This window comes from Athene noctua, unplaced genomic scaffold (assembly GCF_965140245.1).
Source record: "Athene noctua unplaced genomic scaffold, bAthNoc1.hap1.1 HAP1_HAP1_scaffold_194, whole genome shotgun sequence".
Lineage (NCBI taxonomy): Eukaryota > Metazoa > Chordata > Aves > Strigiformes > Strigidae > Athene > Athene noctua.
Genome location: NW_027437664.1, coordinates 159,335 through 179,828, shown reverse-complemented (window position 1 = coordinate 179,828; position 20,494 = coordinate 159,335). Strand labels below are relative to the sequence as shown.

At 51.1% G+C, this 20,494-nt stretch overlaps 1 protein-coding gene across 1 annotated transcript in view; it reads right to left on the bottom strand.

Moving 5' to 3' along the window:
• Positions 1-19,303, bottom strand: part of LOC141955380 (hydrocephalus-inducing protein homolog) — a gene marked incomplete at its 3' end in the record, with an annotated part of 75,998 nt that extends 56,695 nt beyond the window's left edge. The window contains exons 1-6 of the mRNA XM_074895213.1: positions 19,166-19,303; positions 14,379-14,510; positions 13,086-13,211; positions 12,051-12,170; positions 7,921-8,055; positions 2,435-2,634 (exon numbers count right to left, since the gene is read on the bottom strand). Of these exons, the coding sequence (XP_074751314.1) occupies positions 2,435-2,634; positions 7,921-8,055; positions 12,051-12,170; positions 13,086-13,211; positions 14,379-14,510; positions 19,166-19,303 (851 nt within the window). The remainder of the gene's footprint in view (positions 1-2,434; positions 2,635-7,920; positions 8,056-12,050; positions 12,171-13,085; positions 13,212-14,378; positions 14,511-19,165) is intronic.
• Positions 19,304-20,494: the final 1,191 nt, after the last annotated feature.

Sequence of the window (20,494 nt, the reverse complement as noted above, 5' to 3'; positions counted from 1 at the left end):
GAGACTTTCTCTATTTATACTATTATTACTTTTTATTACCATGCTATGCAGCTAAGAGCTGGGTATGGACACGCAGAGGGAGGAGAGGCACAAAGCCAGACTGCATAACAGGGAGTGCTTTGGTGGTTTTCTCCCTCCATGAAAAGTGATCAAATACGCGGCCATGCTTCTGGTAGAAACCATGGCAAGGGAGAGCTCCAAACGGGAACAGCAGAAGGATGCTGAATTGGCCCCATGGCTTCACTTAAGAGCTCTTCCCTGGAGGGAAATGCACAACAGAAAACATCAAAGCCTTTAGATAAATGAGTAACAGGCAGGGAAAGTCATCACGAAGTGACCAGATGCAAGAGCTGAGGGGAAAGGTTAGGACTGGAGATGGGCTGAAAAATGCACTGAAGGTGAAGGCAGACAGGTTATGCTTGATGCCACAGAGAAGGAAATCCAGAGAAAAGCTGCGAGGAAATGTGATATGAGCAGCACGATGGACTAGGAAATGGTGGCATCTGCAGCTGACTTGTGAATGGGCAAGAGCCTGAATATGCTCAGGCCAGAAAACACAAGTTTAAATTGTTTAGATAGAGAATAAAGGACACAGAGGTCACTTGATGGATCTATAAGCTTAGACAGATCTCTCACTCCCTTCTACTCCACTAATCCTCCTCCTCCTCCTCCTCCTCCTCTCACATGCATGTATTTTTAAATACTCTTTTAAGAGTATTTAAAAAGAAATCTGAATGAAAGTCAGGGCAACTTAATTAGAATAAAATGCTACTTATATTCAAAGATTTAAATCATCTGTTTGAAATTTCAAAGCAGCTTTCAAAAGTTTATCATGAAATGGAAGAGATGGCAGATGCCCTCAGCCGACAAGGGAAATCATATCAGCTTCCCATCCCTGTACACATGCAGTCCAGTTGTTCAGAACTTTTTTGTGTGTAGTTTGAAATAAAACATTTGCAATGCCTCCCATTTCTTTATTGCAAATCTGGGCGGAAATATTTGCTCAAGCTCAGAAACTCTTAAAATCCGTATCAAGGAGGACTCGACGTGCTGTATCACTCAATAGGAGAGTTGGAGAGTCCATTGCAAAAAGATGATTACTGAGATTTTACTGAGTATTTATTTTGGTGGCAACAGCTAGATCTGGAAATCCCAGAGAAAAACTGTGCAGTGATTTACAAGTTCCTGCCTACGTGTTTCCACAGGGAAAAGAAGCAGCGTCCTTAAACAGCATCCTAGAAGCCTGCTTAAATAGCCTTGCCAGGGTTTGGTGGAAGCTCCTCTTGAACCCTCATGTTTCACAAGAGAAAAGTAAAGACTGGCCTTTTGAGCCCTGTTTTCCTGGAGAAGAAGTTGAAGCAGCTCAGGTGCACCAAGTCAGACCGCTGGTCTTTGCTGCATTCTTGACCTCAGCTCCTACACCAAGACCTCCGGGACCAAGCAACTCACCACGAATTACCAGCCAACTGAACCAGTTTCCCTGCAGCTGCATCACCCTCTCCCATTCAGCCAACTGGGAAACCGGGGGCTGTCTTCTGAGACCAGAAGGAGCAGGACAGGCTGTCCACCACACAACTCATGTCAGGCATTTGATTCAGGACCACCGGAACACCACGTGCTCGCAGCCTCCCAGAGCATGGCTGTCTTTGGCCGACACTGGTATGGAACCACTTCAGAAGGCACTCGGGATCAGGAGGTTGCAAGCTGGATACTTACAGATTGGAGCACTCTCCAGGAAATCTGGGAGAGATAAAGCTCTAGAAGAAAAGGCCCCCAACCCATGCACCAGACACTGGCTGCATCATTTGCCTGTGCCCTCACTAGCATGCTGCTTTGGGGCTGTGGTGCAGTTTTTAAGCCAGTGTCTGCTCATCTCCACCTAAAAGCTCATTCTACTTAATATTTGGTCTCACGGACCAGATCAAACCCACTGGAAAACAAAGTTCCTGGCCTTTGTCAGGGCCTCAATACAAATTGCTTTGATCTACGATTTCTAATGGCACTTGCATATAAAGACACAGCTGCTGGTAAATTTGTAAACATCTCTCACCAGCTCACAGCTTGCCCATCTCTTAACACTGTGTTCGGCCTACAGGAACCGAGCTCCTAGAGCTGTCGCCTGCCACGCAGCACCTTACACAGCCCAAGGGCAGCCAGGTTGCCTTCTGTCATGTGCTCTTTCAGTCTAATGGAATCGGTCTTGCGAGATGCTCTGTTGGAGACACCACTGCAGTACAAAACCTCGCTGCAGCACGCAGAGTTTTATCACAGGTTCCATCATACTTAAAACACTACAAGCAACAGCAAAACCCACATGTCCTGCCCGTTTCCAGCTACAGCCGCAATACAGCAGCTCAGATGCTCTGGTTCCTTGTTGTTACCAACCATGTTATCATGCAACAGTGTTTTGCACAAAGAAGATGAGCTCCTTTACCTCTCAGTGCTGATGCGGTAGCGAGCCTCCCGGTTACCCACGTTGCGAACCAGCAGAGTTTTCTGGGAGCTGTACTTGACTGGACAGATGGAGAAGTTCAGCTGGTCAGGGAAGTCCAGGATAGCTCGGGCACCTACAGCTCGGATTGGCACAATAAACTTTTCCCTTTCTGTGATGCAGGTGAGCTGGTGGAAATAATCCTGCAGGGAAAGAAACAATCTCAGCACAGTGCATTTTGTACCATCCCATGGCAGAAGAAAAACTGCTGGTTTTATGACTCTAACAGTAGCATCCAGTAACGTCAAAGGGCTTTTTACCTTAAGGACCTTTCATTCCTGTAGTGTGAACAAGGCTGCTAACTTGCAAAGAAGAAACAATCCCATTGATTCGCCTGCTTTCACAGCAAGCTGGCAGAACCTGACGAAATTTTCTGATACTTTGATTCAGAGGCACCAACATAGAGCAATTTCATGGAAGGGATTACAGCAGTAACAAGAACCCGTGATCATCCCCACCGCAGATGATCAAAGGCTCCACTAAGCACCCAGCTGTGCCACAGTACTAGCTCCAATCCCAGCAACACAGTGACCTCACTGATGCTGGCCAGGGAGGGGATGCTCAGGTGCCTTTTCAAAAGGACTTTGCCACGTGCACGACCAACACTCAGTCTTTGGTGAAATATTTAACAAGCTGGACATGGGAATTGTTTTAATGTCAGGTGAGTTTAGGGTAAGTGTGTAATTCCTACCCTTTCCCAGAGCAATATAGGGACAAGGCTGGGGTCACACACCCTTAAAAAGCTAGCTGATCCATCTCCCAACCGCAGAACTGGCTCAGCTCTACACCCAATCTACTCCTGCAAGATGTCTGACAAGTACTTAAAAGCACTAACAATTCCACCCCTGCCCTCAGCAGCCTATTCCAGCTCTACACTCAACTTAAAGAGTTCTTCCTGTGCCTAATCTCAGGTACATGAAGGCAAGGCTAAAGCAACAAGGATTTGGCCTCAGAGACAACCATGACCTTGAGAGAGCAAACTGCCTCTCGCCATTCACGCACAGGCGTTGCGTGCCGAGCCCCCTCTCCAGGGACGCCCTGGGACGCTGCATCCCGTACAAGGCTGGACTCAGCTCTTCAGAGTGCCCTGACCTTCAGCCACGCCCCGTGACCCACCAGAATGGGACCTTGCACCAAGCTGAACAAAGCCTCAGGCCAAACCGGGGGAAAGCCAAGGGAAGAGGGGTGCCAGGCAGAAGCTGGCTGTGCAGGCTGCTGTGAACCCACAGTCCTGTGAGCATTTGCAAGCTGAATAACCCTCCCGTGGGAGGAGATGGGGGCTGCAGATCTCCACTGCAGCACTGCCCTGCCTTACCAGCTCTGCTAGGCATTTACTTACAGTCTACGGGTACAGCTGGAACCAATTCACAGCCTTGTTTTACCTTGCAACTGCAAACCCTTAGACGGTTTCAATCCAGGTTTCTAAACAAACATGCCTGGGTGAGAGAGGGGTTGCATCGCTTCCACACTTTAAAGTTTCTTTTTAGACCCACCAGCTTCAGTCTACAGATTTTCATGAAAATACAACTTCATCCTTCATACAACTCCTCTCCCAGTTTCAAGGAAAACACCTGTCACTGTACAATGGTTCCTCTTCTCCTATTCACCTTCGAGAAGCAATAAGTTACAAGCTCTGGCCTGCGAAGTATCACCACTGGCATTTGAATTCGCACCCAATGAAATTAAAGAACTGCTTGTGTCTCAGAGGTGTCAGTTCAGGCTCTTTGCAAGCTCAGGTTAACGTTAATTACTGTCACAGTGATAGCAACCTTCACTGCCCAGCACACCAGCAAACGCAGGGGGCGGTTTTGCTGTGAAACCAACCCTAAATACCTCACTGAACTCATTGCATCAGACAACTGCAAAGAAGAGATCCTTGTAGCACAAAGTAACGTAGCAAGTCCCGCAGGGAAAGCTCCCTGCTGAAACCAGGATATCATAAAGGCTGGAAAAGAAGGGCCATTAAGAGAGGAGAGACTGGAGGATGTAGACAGCTTCCCATGAGAAAGGGTGGCCCTTCTCCTGCCTTCCTCAGCCACCAATTCACAGCAGGCTTTGAAATCGGTCACTTGGCTCCAGGTTCATTTTGCACAGGGCCATTTGCCTTGATTTTCTGCCCCTTTCCTCCCCTCAAAAGTCATCTTAAAAGGATACTTGGAATAGCTTCAGTGTGCTACCAAACATCTAACAGCACCCGACTGAATTCTGATTTCAGTAATGCAATAACTCATCAGCCTGTCATAATTCACATTAACGAGCATTAATTCAGTCTCCACTGAGCAACAGTAGTGAATTTGGCAAACCTTACAGACTGAACGCGTATTGCTTGAATATATTGTATTGCTACAGCAAAAAGAGCGAGAGGACAAAACAGAATAAGCTGTGCTATGTATTCATATGCTTCTTGCTTCCTTCTTCCTTTAAGACAACCTATTAATAAGCCAAAGGACACACACAAAGGTAGGTATTCCTGTCTATTGCCAGTCAGTTCCATGATGGTTTCCAATCAGGCAGAGACTGTCAGACCATAACGCAAGGACACCCAAGCACAGGGTGGCACGAGAACACCCACACCATGCAGCTGAAGCCCTAAACCCGAAATGTGTACAACAGAAGCAGCAAGAGTAACTACCTGGAAACGCTGACCCACAGAAAGATTAGCATTTCTTATTTCTAAGGAGAGTGCCAATAAACAGAGACATGTCAGCTCTTTATTTACCTTCTGACAGTCCCATCCTGTGGCACATTCCCAAATGACTGCAAGACAATAGGAAATTGCTCATTTTTCAAGCAAGTGCTATATGGCACGTGGCATTTCAGCCACTAACAACTCACATGGTCCTTTTATTTAGGGCTTAGCTGCAATTTTACTCCCTTGAATCAGGAGTGACTTTGCTGAAGTCAGACTTACCCCAGGGAAGAACAGATTCAAACCAGCTCCACAGCAGGAGTGCCCAGCCCTGGCAGAGGGGTTTGTACCTGCGTCCCAGCTCACGGGGTTATCCACCCTCCCTGCAGGTGATGGAGCAGCAGAGGGGCAGAGCCTCTTCAAAGGCAGCGCTCCTCAGCCTTCCACAACTAACACACAGGTGTTCTGCGGGCAAGCCACTGCCAGCCCAACGCAGGCGGCTCTGCAGAACCATTTCCCAAAGCCTCTTTGCTGAGGGGTTTTCAAGGTGCCGTGCACCTCCTGGTTGCGCTGTTGATGAGTTTCTAGCTGAGCTACGGCACTCTGGTGCTTCGCTGGCCCCACACTCCATCAAGTATGAGACAAAATGCTTAATTCGTACAAAATTCTGATTCAGCTGTATAAATCCCCACGTGCTCCTCGCTGAGCAGCAGGCATCCCTCTCCCCATGCCCTGCACAACCCCCAGTGCACCAGAAACCACCGGAGTGTCGCTGAAGCTCTGCTGGCAGAGCTCCCTGCTCCATACACTCGCCAGTTCAAGGGCAAGACAAGGGACAAAGTATTGGACATGGGGGTTCTTGAGGGCTCTCTCACCCCACTTGTATTTGTGGTGATGTTCACGTGTTGCTCTGCTGCCTCTAAACTCGAAGAGCAGCACTTTGCCCTTCACGGGCACCAATATACCTCTGCCACCCCCCAAAAGTACACTAATTAATATGAATAAATCAGAGTTTGAAGACACCGGTGTACTTTGCAAAGCCTACCTCAATGAGATTAAGCTCTTGTGTCACTTGAGTAGTTTGGAGAACTGCCCTAGGACAACAGAATTTTAACCCTAAATATTAACGATGTGAAATAATTTCTCATCCCTCCAAAGGAACAGATTATTTCACAAGCATGGGGAGCTAGGGACCACAGGGCATTTTCTCTTCAGTTTTCTATATCTGTGCTGTTTGAGGATAGGACAAAGTGTTAAATTATATCTAAGTAGCAAGTGAAAGATGAAGAAGCAGGTACGCCCAAAGAGATCTTGCACCGCTGGCCCGGTGCAGAAACATCTGCTGGCTCAAAGCCGTCCCCTGGCCTCGTCTCTCCAACAAAGCCATGCGAAGGACAGTGCTAAGAGGTAGCAGGACGGTGGTGAAAGGACTCAGCCTGCCTGTCCTTGTTTCCCTGCAGTGCTTCCTCCCATCCATGCCAGGTATTAAATTCTTCTGCACTAACAAGCCTCCAGATAACAGTATTGACCCTTCACATCACAGCACTGACAATCAGACCTGCCAGGGCCACAGCACTGACGTGCAAACCTCTAAGCAAAGGCACGGCGTGTTTGGCATGGAAGAGGTGCCAGCTGACAGAGCAGCCACAGTAACACGCGTGACGGCCACAGCGCAGGCTCTGGGTAACGTGTCTGCCTGCAGCTTGTACCTGCCCATTTATTCCCCTATGTGCTCGTTCAGGCAGATGTCTCAAAGCCACCTGCAGCCCAACAGCCTCCTGCCGAGTTAGGGACATCTAGAGCTCAGTGTGCCTGTGCCCGGCTGGCTCCCTGCCACCTGCACAGCGCTCCCTCTGCCCCAGCCTCCCAGCTGCATCGCAGACAGACAAGTGTCCTCAGGGACAGCCCAGCTGCAAGGCTTGAAAACAGAGGGGATGGAAAAGCACCATCTTTGCTCCAGTCCAGGGTGAGGCAGGGAAGTGGTTGCCCGATGGGAAACAGAAAAGCTCTCTGGATCTATTTGTTCCTCTAGTATTTTCCACAATAATTAAACCCCTACTGTTGGGATGAGATGGTCAAACATCAATACCCCACCCTGCCATTTTCCTATAGTTCCACATGCATCTTCCCTCACGAACACTCAGGGAAGCGCAGGGAGGGAAAGCACAGCCCGTCAGTCCCTGCTGCAGCAGCTAACAGCATCCTAACAGACCAGCTGCAGACTGCCCGACCACAGCCTGGAGCAGACCTCACAGCAGGCTGTGGGCTATAACCAGTGCGTAAAATCCGCCATGACTTCAGACATAATGTTCTGCTGTCTCGCTACCGTGGCCAACACGCGAGGCATTAAGGTGACTCCAGTTTCCACGGGTGGCAGTCCTCCCTCTGATCAGGCTCACTTTAGGTCCTCCAAGTAACAAGTCACTTTTAAACACACCTCTGTATCTACCGTTAGTGGAGCAAACCCATAATCACACAGCAGTGGACAGATACCAGAAACCAACACCTCGGGAGGCCGCCCCACTACAGACGGCAGACTCTTATCTCTCAAACCAGCAGACATGACATTAAATGTTCCATCACTGAAGGACAAAAGTGATCTGAAACATGTAAGAGCCTCCAGCCTATGAGAGCATAATCTTCCCCATGGGGAAGGAGTTTCCCCTGGTTCTAGATCCAGGACAACCCCACTGGAACCAGGACAGTCCTCAAAACCCACAGCAGATGCCCTGTTCTGAATCCAGCCCAGCAGGTTCAGCTTACACTGAAGGCACCGACCTCTCTGGACCTCCAGTCTCACCTCGTTCTCCTCCGGGGTGAACAGGACGCGGAAAGTTGCACACAAGCCAGGTGCTACTTTACAGCACACACCACTGGGGCTGGTCAACTTGAAGTAAGGCGATGGCTCCAAGACAACCTTCACCAGCCGAGGAACCTGCAGGGAAGACAGGAAACTATGATTTTGCCACTTGTACGGAAACATGAGGAGAAAATACCTGGCCGTGCCCTGGGGACATCCCTCCTTAACCACTTTTCCAAAGCACTTCTAACTCTTGAGGTTGTCACAACCCAGACTGGAAGCCCAGAGAGTCGCAACAGTTCTGTGATCCCCTTGGGTTAAATTAAGGTGAAACGACACCAAGCGACCGGTTAAAATGTTTTACTTGCGGTAGAAAACAATTTAAACTTGGAAAAGGATAATAAGCAATGTGGTGTCTTACAAAGGGAGAGGGAGAGGGAGAGGGAGAGGGAGAGGGAGAGCAATCCGGATCAGCACCCCTGGATCCAGTGCTGTCTCAGGTCCGACCATCTTGGCTGGTGGGTGCAGACGCAACAAAGTTTCTGTCCCCTTTTCAGTTCATCTTATCAGCTGGTTAGCACACTTCTGCTTCTGGGGCAGAAATGCTCACCTCTTGTCAGGCCTTGCCGCCTCTTCAATGGCGACGGCACGAGGCCGTTAGCAAGGCCAGCATGGTGTCTGGCTGACACAATGGAGCCACACAGTACCGGGCTTACACAGTGCGGCCAGTGATGAGCGGTCTTGGTGCTCGAGGGGAAACTTTTGGTTTCACTCAGTTTCCCCCCCTCTGAGGTCCACATAAGGCATTTGTCAACACAACTACAAGGGAGTGGGGGGGTGCAGCCTTCCATACACTCCCGCTCCCTCAGGTGACATTCCTTAGACTAATCCAAAGGCCACAGCTGGTCCTGGAGGTTTTCTGTGTCGATGAATGTTTGAGGCATCAATGCCTTCAGTTCCTTACAGAGGAATACACCAGGATGGAATCCATTCTGCCAGGGCACAATAGCATATCAACCAGCCCAAAGAACCTGCGGGCTTCTGCCTGCACACACCCAAGCAGTCACGCCTCTGGAGGGGGATGAAATACCCGAAGGCAAAACATTACCTGTTATACTGGGGGGAGGAAGAAATTCACTTCTAACATACTGGGTTTGAGTGGGGCAGTCAAGCTGCACTGCTACAGTCACGCAGGCAGACCAGCAAGAGGAGACCACAGACACTGTGGCCTTACTGGGAATAAAAGGAAACCTGGAGAGCAAAAGGAGGAACATAGGAAGACAACGAGACAAGAAACAAGGAGATGGCTTAAGGGAACTTAGAGCGGGCTGTAAAGAAGCAAGGGAGAAGCCAAATACACTACAAGGAAAGGCTGATGCAGAAGATGAGAGCGGTCAACTTGCCAAAATGATGGAAAGCCACACAGCCCCCCAGGCTGGGCCTATCAATTATGGCCTTCAGAGGCATTTTCTGCCTTGAGATACGTGACCAGCACTGACTCACGGTGTGGTTTCGTTGTTAAAAGCCACTCTTGGCTCTCTGGAGGCTCTTGCTGCCTGGTGCCTGTAGCCAGGCAGCTGCCAGTGCAGGCAAGGCAGATTTCTGGGCACTCCTCCCCACAGCCAGGAGTCCAGGCAGGTACCCTGCTGCAGGTTTCTGCCCTCTGGGATACCACAAGCACAGACACAGCAAAGAGGTGTTTTCTAGCACACTGTCAACACCTGAACACCAAATCTCATCTCAGAAAGTCTAAAACAGGCAATTTTGACTGACAAGCAGCTTCACTGATAAATAACAAACCCACGTGAGGCCTGGGCAAAATGGAGGTTCATTCTTCACCACCCGCTCGAGCCTGATAACCCACGGCCAAGGCAGTCCTGACGTCTCCAAACACCCTTTGCTCCCAGCAGTGCCCTGGGACAGCAAGACCCAGGAGAACATTTTACACTGCAGACAAACGTTTTGGTCACCAAGACCCTTGGGAGATGAGCTAAGACCTTCAGCAAAAGCCACCGAGAACATCTCTGAGAGTGGTGAGGAGCAGCCTGAAGACAGAAAAGCAATTTTACAACACACAGGGAAGAGCAGTAACTATACAGCAGATCACTTCTCTATTTGAATGACTACAGAGCCTCTATCTGGAATATACACTTTGCTGTTAGCTGGATTTTTATGGATCAGACAACCTCAGGCAACCATGCAGTACAGGTCAGCGTGATTTGGAGGGATCTGTGAAACTGGTGAGAAAACTTTGAGACAGAGTACAGTGTTGCTGGACATCACCAAAAGCCAACAAAATTAGAATATAAGCACCTCTCTTGGGATTATCATCTCTATGTTTGTGTACTTCAATACGCCAAGGATTTCCCTTAAAGCTGATCTTGCTTTTCCACCAGAGCTCTCCAATGGCTGAGGACTTACTAGCTTCAAAACTAATTCCTTCTGGAAAAAATCAACAGCTCACACATTGCCTCCCCTTTACACGGCATACAAATCACAAGGTGCAGCTGCACAAGTTTATTATTTTTTACTGGGAATAGCAGAAATGCTGATGCAGATGTTGTTTTCCACTCAAGGAAGCATGAACAGAGCAAATTGACTGTTTGCCTGTTGGCTGGTACTTGGCAACGACAAATATTTTGAAGTGCCATCTGGATAACGGAGCAGCTGAAGCCCAAAAACTTAATGGGAACAAAGCAGAGCCATAGGAACCAAGAGAAACTGAGGCACATTTAAACTAGGAAAGAGGATACCTACAGCAAAGAGTGCCCAGAATCAGTGTGGCCCCCATGAAGGGTGTCCCTTGGACAGGGGCACCCACGCTGCTCTTTCCAGTACTCCCAAGCTAAACCAGGCCAGGAACGGGGCAGGACTCTCCAGGAATAACTGAGGGACCACCCTGAAACTGTCTTTGCCAAAGGGTCTTCCATTTTCAACCATGTCCCTGTCAAAACCCGTTACCTCAGAATATACTTTGACTTCTCTTGCTGTTCCCCCACCTGCAACATGCCCTGACAGATTTTTTTGTCCCCTTGTTTGTTTTCCAACAAGACTGGTAGATTTGGAGGGGGATTAATTCACGTGCTCTCACGTACACGTCCATCTGCCCATCCTGCCCTCCTCTCACATACACATCTTCTTCTTCATTACAGAACAGTATCTTTAATTACACCTTTCTTTTTCGGAACTTTCTCTGCTTCCAGCACACTTACTCTTACGTGTCAAGAGAAACCCTTGTGTGTACGATGCTCTCTCCCAGAGCACTTTCCCACTCAGCTCCTTTCCTCTCTCCTGTCTTTTCCCACTAGCTGCTCTTGGAACGTGCCTCATTCAAGCAAACATTTCCCCTGCTGAAATTCAAATTTTCCTCTTTATAGTGCAACAACATTGCTGACATTTTTCAACTTCTCCCTTCTCAACTTTTCTGGGAAATCTCAAAATGATCACAACTTTTTCAAGTAAAGGTGGAGACCTTCAAGAGAATATTACTCTGGATGTGCTGCGGTTCTCCAAAGGGAAAGCAGAGAGCCACGCTGCTAAGAGAAAACTGAGCAGAACTGCATTAAGCTTAGCAGGAGCCTCAAGTGGCACCGGAAGGCCTCCCACCGCTTCTGCTAGATCAGTCCGTTTCCCCTGCTGCTTCAAAACACCCTTCCTGGAGTGCTAATGCCACTAACCATAACCTCCTCCAGCATGAAGTGGAGAAGGCTCAAGCCCTGGGCTTTGACAGCGAGCTGCACAGAGGCAGCTGAACAGGCTGCGAGAGGCAGAGGTGCCCTGCCAGAAACCGAGACTAACCAGGGAGCCACCAGCACATGGTGCACACTCGAGGTAAAGCAGGAGAGAAGGTAACAACTGTACAACCCTCAACATCCCCATCAATCCAGGGCTTTCAAGGGGAAGGACGCTGACTAGAAAAGCTCCTTTGCGTTAGATACCACCAATGCGTGGCCAAAATCAGGGGGAGGATTCCCAGCATGGGAAGACTTCCACCGTCTTGCAAAATAAAGGTGGTGAGACATGCTATTCTGGATGTGTCGTGCTGCAGCAGATAACTTGTTATGCTGTAAACCACAGGAATTACACGGCTCTCCCAGCACAGTGTTAAACCTCCGCATCCCAGCACTTACCTTGTCAGTGTTCCTTAGAATCAGTGGCACTTCATAGACCTCGAAGGGGATGTAGTTCTGAAACACCACCTCTGAAGGAAAAGGCTGAAACAAGCTCTGGTCCAGGTCAACTGCTGAGAACTGGAGAGGCAAGATAGAGCAGTGAGAGGAGGGTCAGCTGCTGGCAGAAAGATTCACGACAGAATCCTACACCGATCTCCAGTGGAGTACAGTCTCTCGGTGAGTACATCCGCACAGCTCACGCTAGGGAAACAACCCCCCACCTCTGTTCTGAGCTGATCAAAAGTTTCTGGACCACACTAAGCAGGCTCAAGCTAAGAAGCTCTTTTGGTAGGTGTTCCTTCAGGTTTCCTTCTCCAGAAGGCAAGGCAGCGCTTACTGCCAGCAGAGCCCTGTGCTGACGTGGTCACACAGCTCCAGAGCCCTTCCTGAAGAGCCACCAGCACTCATGGAGCAAGCGAAACCCAAGAATTTACAGGAGATATCTGTATATCTGGCAGCCTGCAAAATCTCACACCCTGTAAAGGTCCCACACATTGTTCCAACCCAAAACATTAATGCACTTGGTTTTGTTAAATCTTTTTACAAAGCAAAACAAGTAATCACTATAGGCCCTCAGCCTTCAAAGGCCAATGCTGCCACCGTCAAAGGAGTCCCATGACCCCAAGCATTTGACAGTGACTACACCAAAGCACGAGGTGGCTATTTCACCAGGAGGATGGAAAATGGGAAGCTCGGGCCCTTGTGGCCTGCCCCTGCCTTCCCCCAGTATCAGCTAAACTCCAGCAAAACCCACCAACTTCAGCAGAGGTTATTTATATTGATTTAGCACAGATCAGGACTTCCAACCCCTCACCAGGGAAAAACGTTCTACCTTTCCCCAGCAGAAAGAACTCCACCACCACCAGCAGTTTGAAAAGACAACAGGCCCTAGGCGCTGAGGTATTCAGATGAGCCAGAGGCACGCCTGTCACAAACACACACCCTCTTCAAATGTCACATCAAACAGCACGGAAAAGGGCAGGAAAAGTTTACCTTGTGATGGGAGGCTTCTCCCATGTCTAGAAGCTGGGTAATCCGGGGCCGCCTCATCTCCCGGGTGCTGGCCAGCCTCTGCTGGGTGGTCAGAGACATCTCCTTCAGGAAGGCAGAGGGAGTCAGCTGAAACGCAAAACACCAGCAGAAAGGATTTACTTTTTTTTCTTTTCTGCAGAAAGGATTTTTGTGTTCAAGTACCACTGATCAATAATTTGTGATCACAGCCACTAGGATAGTCCTGGAAGTCCTGTAAACTACCTGCTGAAATATTTAACATCAGTAAGTTAATGATATAGAGCTGAATACACACGCTCCAAGCAAGTGGCTCTGTCCCTTTAGCATCTCCTTCATGAGGTGATGTGACACGTTCGGGGATTTCTGCTTTTTGGGTATTTGTCCCCTCTTGAGTTTTGCTGGATTGAGCCAGAGACCTTTGAAGAGAGCGGGGAGGAGTTACCAGAAATCCCCTAACTCCACCCTTGCACAGTGCTCACACCAACTCGCAGGTGGAGATGGCACTGCTGGGTGAGTCAGAGGAAAGCAGACGAGCAGTGTTGTGCCAAGACAGAGGTGGAGAGGAATGGGTCCAAGTTTTCTTTATTTCTTTTCCATCAGCACTTGCTTCCTCTCTGTTCTGGCCTCACAGACCCCTCCACAGGAGGATACAGAGATGTCTCCTTGACAGAGCCTCAGCACTGGGTCACCTCCAGTGAAGGGAGCTCCAGCCAGCAAACGGGACAGTTGTGGGTGGCAAGGAGGAATCGCCCTGAATCCCCACTGCTGTTTGCAGGGCTGCATCTGTGCTCCACACAGGACACGGGATGCCATAAAACAACTCTTTTGGAAGCTATTCTATCTGGGACAGCCGTGTCCTGTCAAGACTCCAGGCGGTTTGAGCAGCCCACCACATGCCCAGCAGCCCAGCGGTGTGGCCAGGGCAGCACTGGCAGGTATGCCCCTGTGACAGGAGATGTTACTGCCCACACAGCAAAGAGGAGGGAAGGCAGCACATTTGTGCTTCAGCTGTTCCCGTGCAAGGCCCAGTACATTCCTTTATCTCGGCTCCACTGGCACCTTCAGGCAAGACCCTGGACTTTCCCTGAAGCAACACAGCCCACCCCCCCGCACCATGACAGCCCCCTCCAACAGAAGTACGGCAGCAAAGAGGTGGGGAGTGGTGCCTGGCTCCACAGCGCCCTGACAACGCGAGGGGAAGGCAGAGGAGGGGCAGGGGCAGCTTCCCTAAGGAGCCTTAGCCCAGCTCCTACCCGGCCCCCAGCAGGTACTTACAGGCACACGCCGCTCTGCCTCTCTGACCAGCTTCGGATAACGGCGTACTGCCACCTTTCTCTGGAGTCCATCAGCCATTTTGGGGGATCCCATGGACTGATGAATCTTGCCAGTGGCCACGACTAGGAAAATCTGGAAGGAGTAACAGGGAGACTTTAAAAATCCAGAATCCCATTCACGGCAGACCCAAAGGATACACCTGTGTCTCCAGGCTCTGGCATCCTTCCTAAGTGGAGAACGTAAGGCTGCCTCACACTGTTTCGTGATTAGACCATATGTAAGTGGCAGAGTTAAGATTCATAGAAGTCAAACTCAATAAAAAAACTCCCTGAGCCAAAACAGACTTTAGCTGTGGGTGCAGTCCCAAGAGCCACAACTATTTGTTTTCATGAACTTCAGCTGTCAGCTGACAGTGAGATGCACCAAGGGTCCCTTCCAGGAGCCTGATGGAGAGTCCCCAGCTCCACATACTATCATTTACTGCTGTGGCTCCTGCCTTAAGTCTTTACAGTACCATTTTCCCCTTCCCAGCATCCGATCTCTGCTATTCTGGCTTGGCAACTTTGCATCTCCCTTTTTATTTACTCTTTTTCTGGCATCCGGACCACAGTTCAAAGAACCGTTTAAGCTGGAAAAGACCTTTAAGATCGTCGAGGGCAGCTGTAGACCCAGCACTGCCAAGCCCACCGGTCCTTTCCCTGGATGTACGCAGGAGCTGCTGCTCAGAAAATCACCTACGGATTTCAAATGCAGGACCGAGGGCCCCTGCCCCGGGCACTCCCCTGCCCCAGGTACCCCCCTCTCGCACAAGGGATGCCCCCAGCACCGCGGCGTGGGGCAGGGGGTGTCAGTGCCTCCCCGAGCTCCCCCGCAGCCCCGGTCCCTGCTCTGCCACACTCCCAAGCCGCCCCGCCCGCAGCTGAGCCACCCGGGCAGCACCGGCACCCAGAGCCACCCTCCGGCTTTTGGCCGTGGAGGGGACGCAGACATCGCCCCGCAGCATCCCTCACCTCTCTCACTCCGCGGGGGCTGTGGGGACACACTCACGGGAGGATCCCCACTGCCAGACTGGCTGGTATCCCCACTGCCAGACTGGCTGATGCCCCCGTTGCCAGGGCAACTGGGCATCACAGCCAGCCCTAACACCACCATGGCAACGGCAGGGATGGGGGGTGGGGGGGCAGCTCTGTGACATGGGGGCAGAGGGCACAGGGATGCTCAGTGCCCAAAGCCCCCAGTGAGCACAGCCAAGGCCCTGAGACCGCCTCCAGCACACCGCCCGGCTCCAGCACAGCCGCAGCCCCGGATGCGTCACCCCGGCTCGCAGCAGCGGCTACAGACAGTCCCGGCAGAACCCAAAGGGCTTCTCCCAGCTTGAAGAGAGTGAGCCCACGGGCAGTGTAGGGTTAATTAACTCTGCTGCGGAGAGAGCCATATACCACTGGGGAACACTCAGGGGGGCAAAAGCGCCTGCAAAGCCACTCACACACAACCCACAGCAGTGCCAGCACCCCCCTCCGTAGGGAGGAGCTGCTTCCCTCTCCCCACGCTTGCTCCTAACCCGGATCCCAGTTCCATCAGCTCAGCTGCTTTGCTGCCACCTCACAGCTCCCAGCCTGCCCCTAGCCCTGCCACAGGCAAACACCGATGCACAAACCAGCACAACCACCCCTGTCCCTCTCGGGGACGCCGTGTCATAAATTAACCCTGCGAAGCGCAGCCCGCAGGCACAGCACTAACTCCTGACTGGACCCCGGCTCCCCCCACGCCCTCACCCAGCAGCTCCAGCCCCCTGGGCTCTGCTCAGGCAGATGCACTGCACCCCAGTGCCTCTGCCCAGTGCCCTTGTGCAGGGGCTGGCTCGGGGATAAGAGGAGGTCAGGCCTTGCTGAGCTTGGCTCAAATCCCTTGTGTTCATTTCAAGGCCAGAGATGCTTCTGCAACCAGGAAAACAGGACGGCTTGGCTGCCTGGCAAGAGCACAGAGGAAAATGAGCCACGGTCGGGCCACAAACACACACCAGGGCCTGCTGGCACTTCTCACCTTCCCCCCACTTCCATGACTTTTGGAACCCCGTTTACAGGGATGATGAACTAAATCGCTATTAATAGCCAAACTCTCCTTTGTTACTCTTGACATTTTTTTGGTGGGAACAGAAGGAAGATAAACGTCACTCAGCTGCTTCACTTCACGAGAGCAGCTGACCCGACGTGACTTTGTGACGGACCTTACGAAGTGCTCAGAATATTATGAACAGCCTTAAACCCAGGGATCGCTGCTGTGCCCAGTGTTAACAAAATCAGACCACTTTCCTACTTTGCAAACCAACAAAAATCAGAGATAAACACGTACAACATTTAGTAAGCACTACTCTGGACTAGAAATCATTTTCCCTCCCTTTCTGGCTAACTGGATCAAGGAACAGATGGATTTTCCCACTTATTTTCTGGGATGTGAAAGTCCAGCACCCTCAAACACAGCTCTACAATTTTTTACATCCTGACATTGAGTAGAATCACAGATCATATTCCCTCCTGCTTCCTTCTGTTCCACACCACCTATGCAAAGATTAACATTCCCTTCCCCTCGAGTTTTACACACACCCTGCAAGCAAGGCAGCAACTTCACTCCTTTACTCCAGAACAGCTGCAGTGTTGCACATGTCCGAAGGACTGGGCCCTTTACAGTTCCAGGAAAGGACAAGGCTGCCAGTTCCTTTTGTGTTTGCAAGAAACCCCAGAGCACAGCCCTGTCCTATGGACACAAGGCCATGCTGCAGCAAGAGCTGGGATTAAAGGCCTTCAGGGCCCGAGGGGGCTTGGCAAAAAGCTGTGCTGAGGATGCAGCTGGTGTGAGCACTTTGATATGGCCCTAAGGCACCCAAATCCTTTGTGCATGTGTCTGACAGCTTCCCTTAGTACAATAAAACTGAACAGAGCTCTGATGAGACTGTGCTGACAGGGACGGGAAATTAAGAATAAACAGCAAAGTGCTTAAAGGACATGAAGAACAAAAAGGCCAGTTCCATGCGGAGGCACAGCTCCAGGCCTGGACAGACCCTGTGCCTCTCACTGTGCCACGTGCCAGAGCTCTCGTTTCAAGGGACCCCACGTCACTCGTGCCGGAGCAGCAGCGCCAGCCTCAGAGCTGTCTGGTACCAACTGATCGCCCTCCAGACTTAAAGGCTGGGGATAGATGGGCACACTCTGCCCTACAATACACTACACCCAGCTGCTCTAGTGGGGTCACAGACTGGGTGTGTCTGAATCTTGCTTCAGTATGCACAATCAATCCTCTGTCTTCTTCCTTCCACAAAGATCAACCATCTCCCTCTGGAGTAGTTGGTTAATTTGCCTTTCTACTACACTTTGCTGGAAGAGGAAGACACGAGATCTGTTACAAGTGAGACTCAGGATGTTGTTGAACAATTTTGTTCAGTTACATCATCTTGCCCTGTTCAGGATTAAGCAGAAAGGTCACATTTCTTGCCTAGGAATCCCCTGCTTAGCTATAATTACCATATAAACAGCATCTCAAGGGAGCCAGGAAAGGAGGAGAATTTCCAGGATGAATCTCTTGGCCCTCCAGCCCACTGCTAAGTGGCTGAGTGCTTTTCTAAATCAAATCTCGCTACCCAGGAAGCCTCACCTATCACCTTGATATTCCAGACCCTCTGAATTTTATCACTTTGGTACTGTCATCCTGCAATTTATTACAAAAGCTCTGCCATAGTTGAGAGGATGAATAGGAGCCCAGTGTTACACCTTCCTGTCATTTAATGAACTTCAGCTGTCAGCTGACAGTGAGATGCACCAAGGGTCCCTTCCAGGAGCCTGATGGAGATTCCCCAGCTCCACATACTATCATTTACTGCTGTGGCTCCTGCCTTAAGTCTTTACAGTACCATTTTCCCCTTCCCAGCATCCGATCTCTGCTATTCTGGCTTGGCAACTTTGCATCTCCCTTTTTATTTACTCTTTTTCTGGCATCCGGACCACAGTTCAAAGAACCGTTTAAGCTGGAAAAGACCTTTAAGATCGTCGAGGGCAGCTGTAGACCCAGCACTGCCAAGCCCACCGGTCCTTTCCCTGGATGTACGCAGGAGCTGCTGCTCAGAAAATCACCTACGGGTTTCAAATGCAGGACCGAGGGCCCCTGCCCCGGGCACTCCCCTGCCCCAGGTACCCCCCTCTCGCACAAGGGATGCCCCCAGCACCGCGGCGTGGGGCAGGGGGTGTCAGTGCCTCCCCGAGCTCCCCCGCAGCCCCGGTCCCTGCTCCGCCACGCTCCCAAGCCGCCCCACCCGCAGCTGAGCCACCCGGGCAGCACCGGCACCCAGAGCCACCCTCCGGCTTTTGGCCGTGGAGGGGACGCAGACATCGCCCCGCAGCATCCCTCACCTCTCTCACTCCGCGGGGGCTGTGGGGACACACTCACGGGAGGATCCCCACTGCCAGACTGGCTGGTATCCCCACTGCCAGACTGGCTGTTGCCCCCGTTGCCAGGGCAACTGGGCATCACAGCCAGCCCTAACACCACCATGGCAACGGCAGGGATGGGGGGTGGGGGCTGGGGGGGCAGCTCTGTGACATGGGGGCAGAGGGCACAGGGATGCTCAGTGCCCAAAGCCCCCAGTGAGCACAGCCAAGGCCCTGAGACCGCCTCCAGCACACCGCCCGGCTCCAGCACAGCCGCAGCCCCGGGTGCGTCACCCCGGCTCGCAGCAGCGGCTACAGACAGTCCCTCGCTGACCCCGTTCCACTCTCTGACCCACTCCTGGGCCTCACCATGCCTGGAGATGGAAAAGTCCTCAGATAGACCCCTCTCTCATGGAGCTCCCTGCCCAGGTACACGGGTGCAGCTGAGACAGGGAAGTGCAGGAGGACCAAGTCTCCTCCAGGCTCCTTCGCAGTGACTGGCCTCATCGGTTCCAAGAAGACTTTCAAGCCAGCCACAAAATGAAGCATCAGCCATCGCCCCCAGGGAACACCCACGCTTTCAAAAAGAGAACCCAGAAGCTGAAATTTCACCACTGTGGATGCTCAGGACCATGGAGTCAGAGGAGCTATGGGGTTTATATCGCTGCCCCCTCTCCATTCCTGGGCTGGGACATACCCACCTCTGCTCCCTCAGGGACCCACAAGCCCCTCTTCCCTTGCCAACACTCTCCCTGCCCCATGACCTCCCTCTGCTTTCCTGCACAATATCCAGCTGTCACCAGTAAGCTCAGCTTGGAGCCATCATTCCCAGGTCACACTTGGCTCTGCGGGCTGCCTGCGTTTCTGACTCCAAGAGGACACATGTGGGGCAGCCCAGGGCGTGGAGAGGAGATCACAAAGCCCCAGCACAGGCACTGCCAGCTTCTGGACACCAGGACCAGAGCCCTGGGGGTGACACAGGCACATCAGAAACATCGGTCCTGGCATCAAGTGCTGCACTCACCAGATCAAACCCACAGAGTAACTGGCCACAGCTGGGGTCTTGCAGGGGACACGGAGCTGCGGCAAAGGCAAAGACAAGGGCTGCAGTGAGGCCCCAGGGCGAGGAGGGCAGTGCTGGCACAGACACCTTACACCGTCCATGGGAGCGTTCCCTTCCCCCGTTTTAACCCATGAAGGAAGAACTCCAGCGTTCAGCAAAGGGACTGACTGCAACACTCAAAGCCTTTTAGATGCTGTCAAAAGGTTTCCTACCAAATAACTGCAGTGAGATCACTTACCCAGCTGCATCATCATGAAGTCCCAATCATGAATTCCCAAATAGGCTGCTCATAATCCTCTCTAATCCAAGCAGGATTAGATTACTTGTTTTCTTCTGAGAAAGAAGGGAATAAAGTTGGCTCAGTGGATACAGAGAAATGATTACTTGCTTTGAGACTTATTTACTTATAGCACAATGCTTAGCAGTTTATTTATTTACTTATAGCATGTTATAGTATTACTTATAGTATTTTTGAATATTACTAAGAATCCTGCTTGGCCTGACTGTTCTGTGGAATTTTCCCAAGGACTACTGTGTCCATCAAAACTGTGAAAATCTACCAAGAACTGCAGTGTTCAGCAAAATATTATGGTTTTGTTCTTGGGGAACAGGAGTGCTCTAAGTTGTCGAGTCCT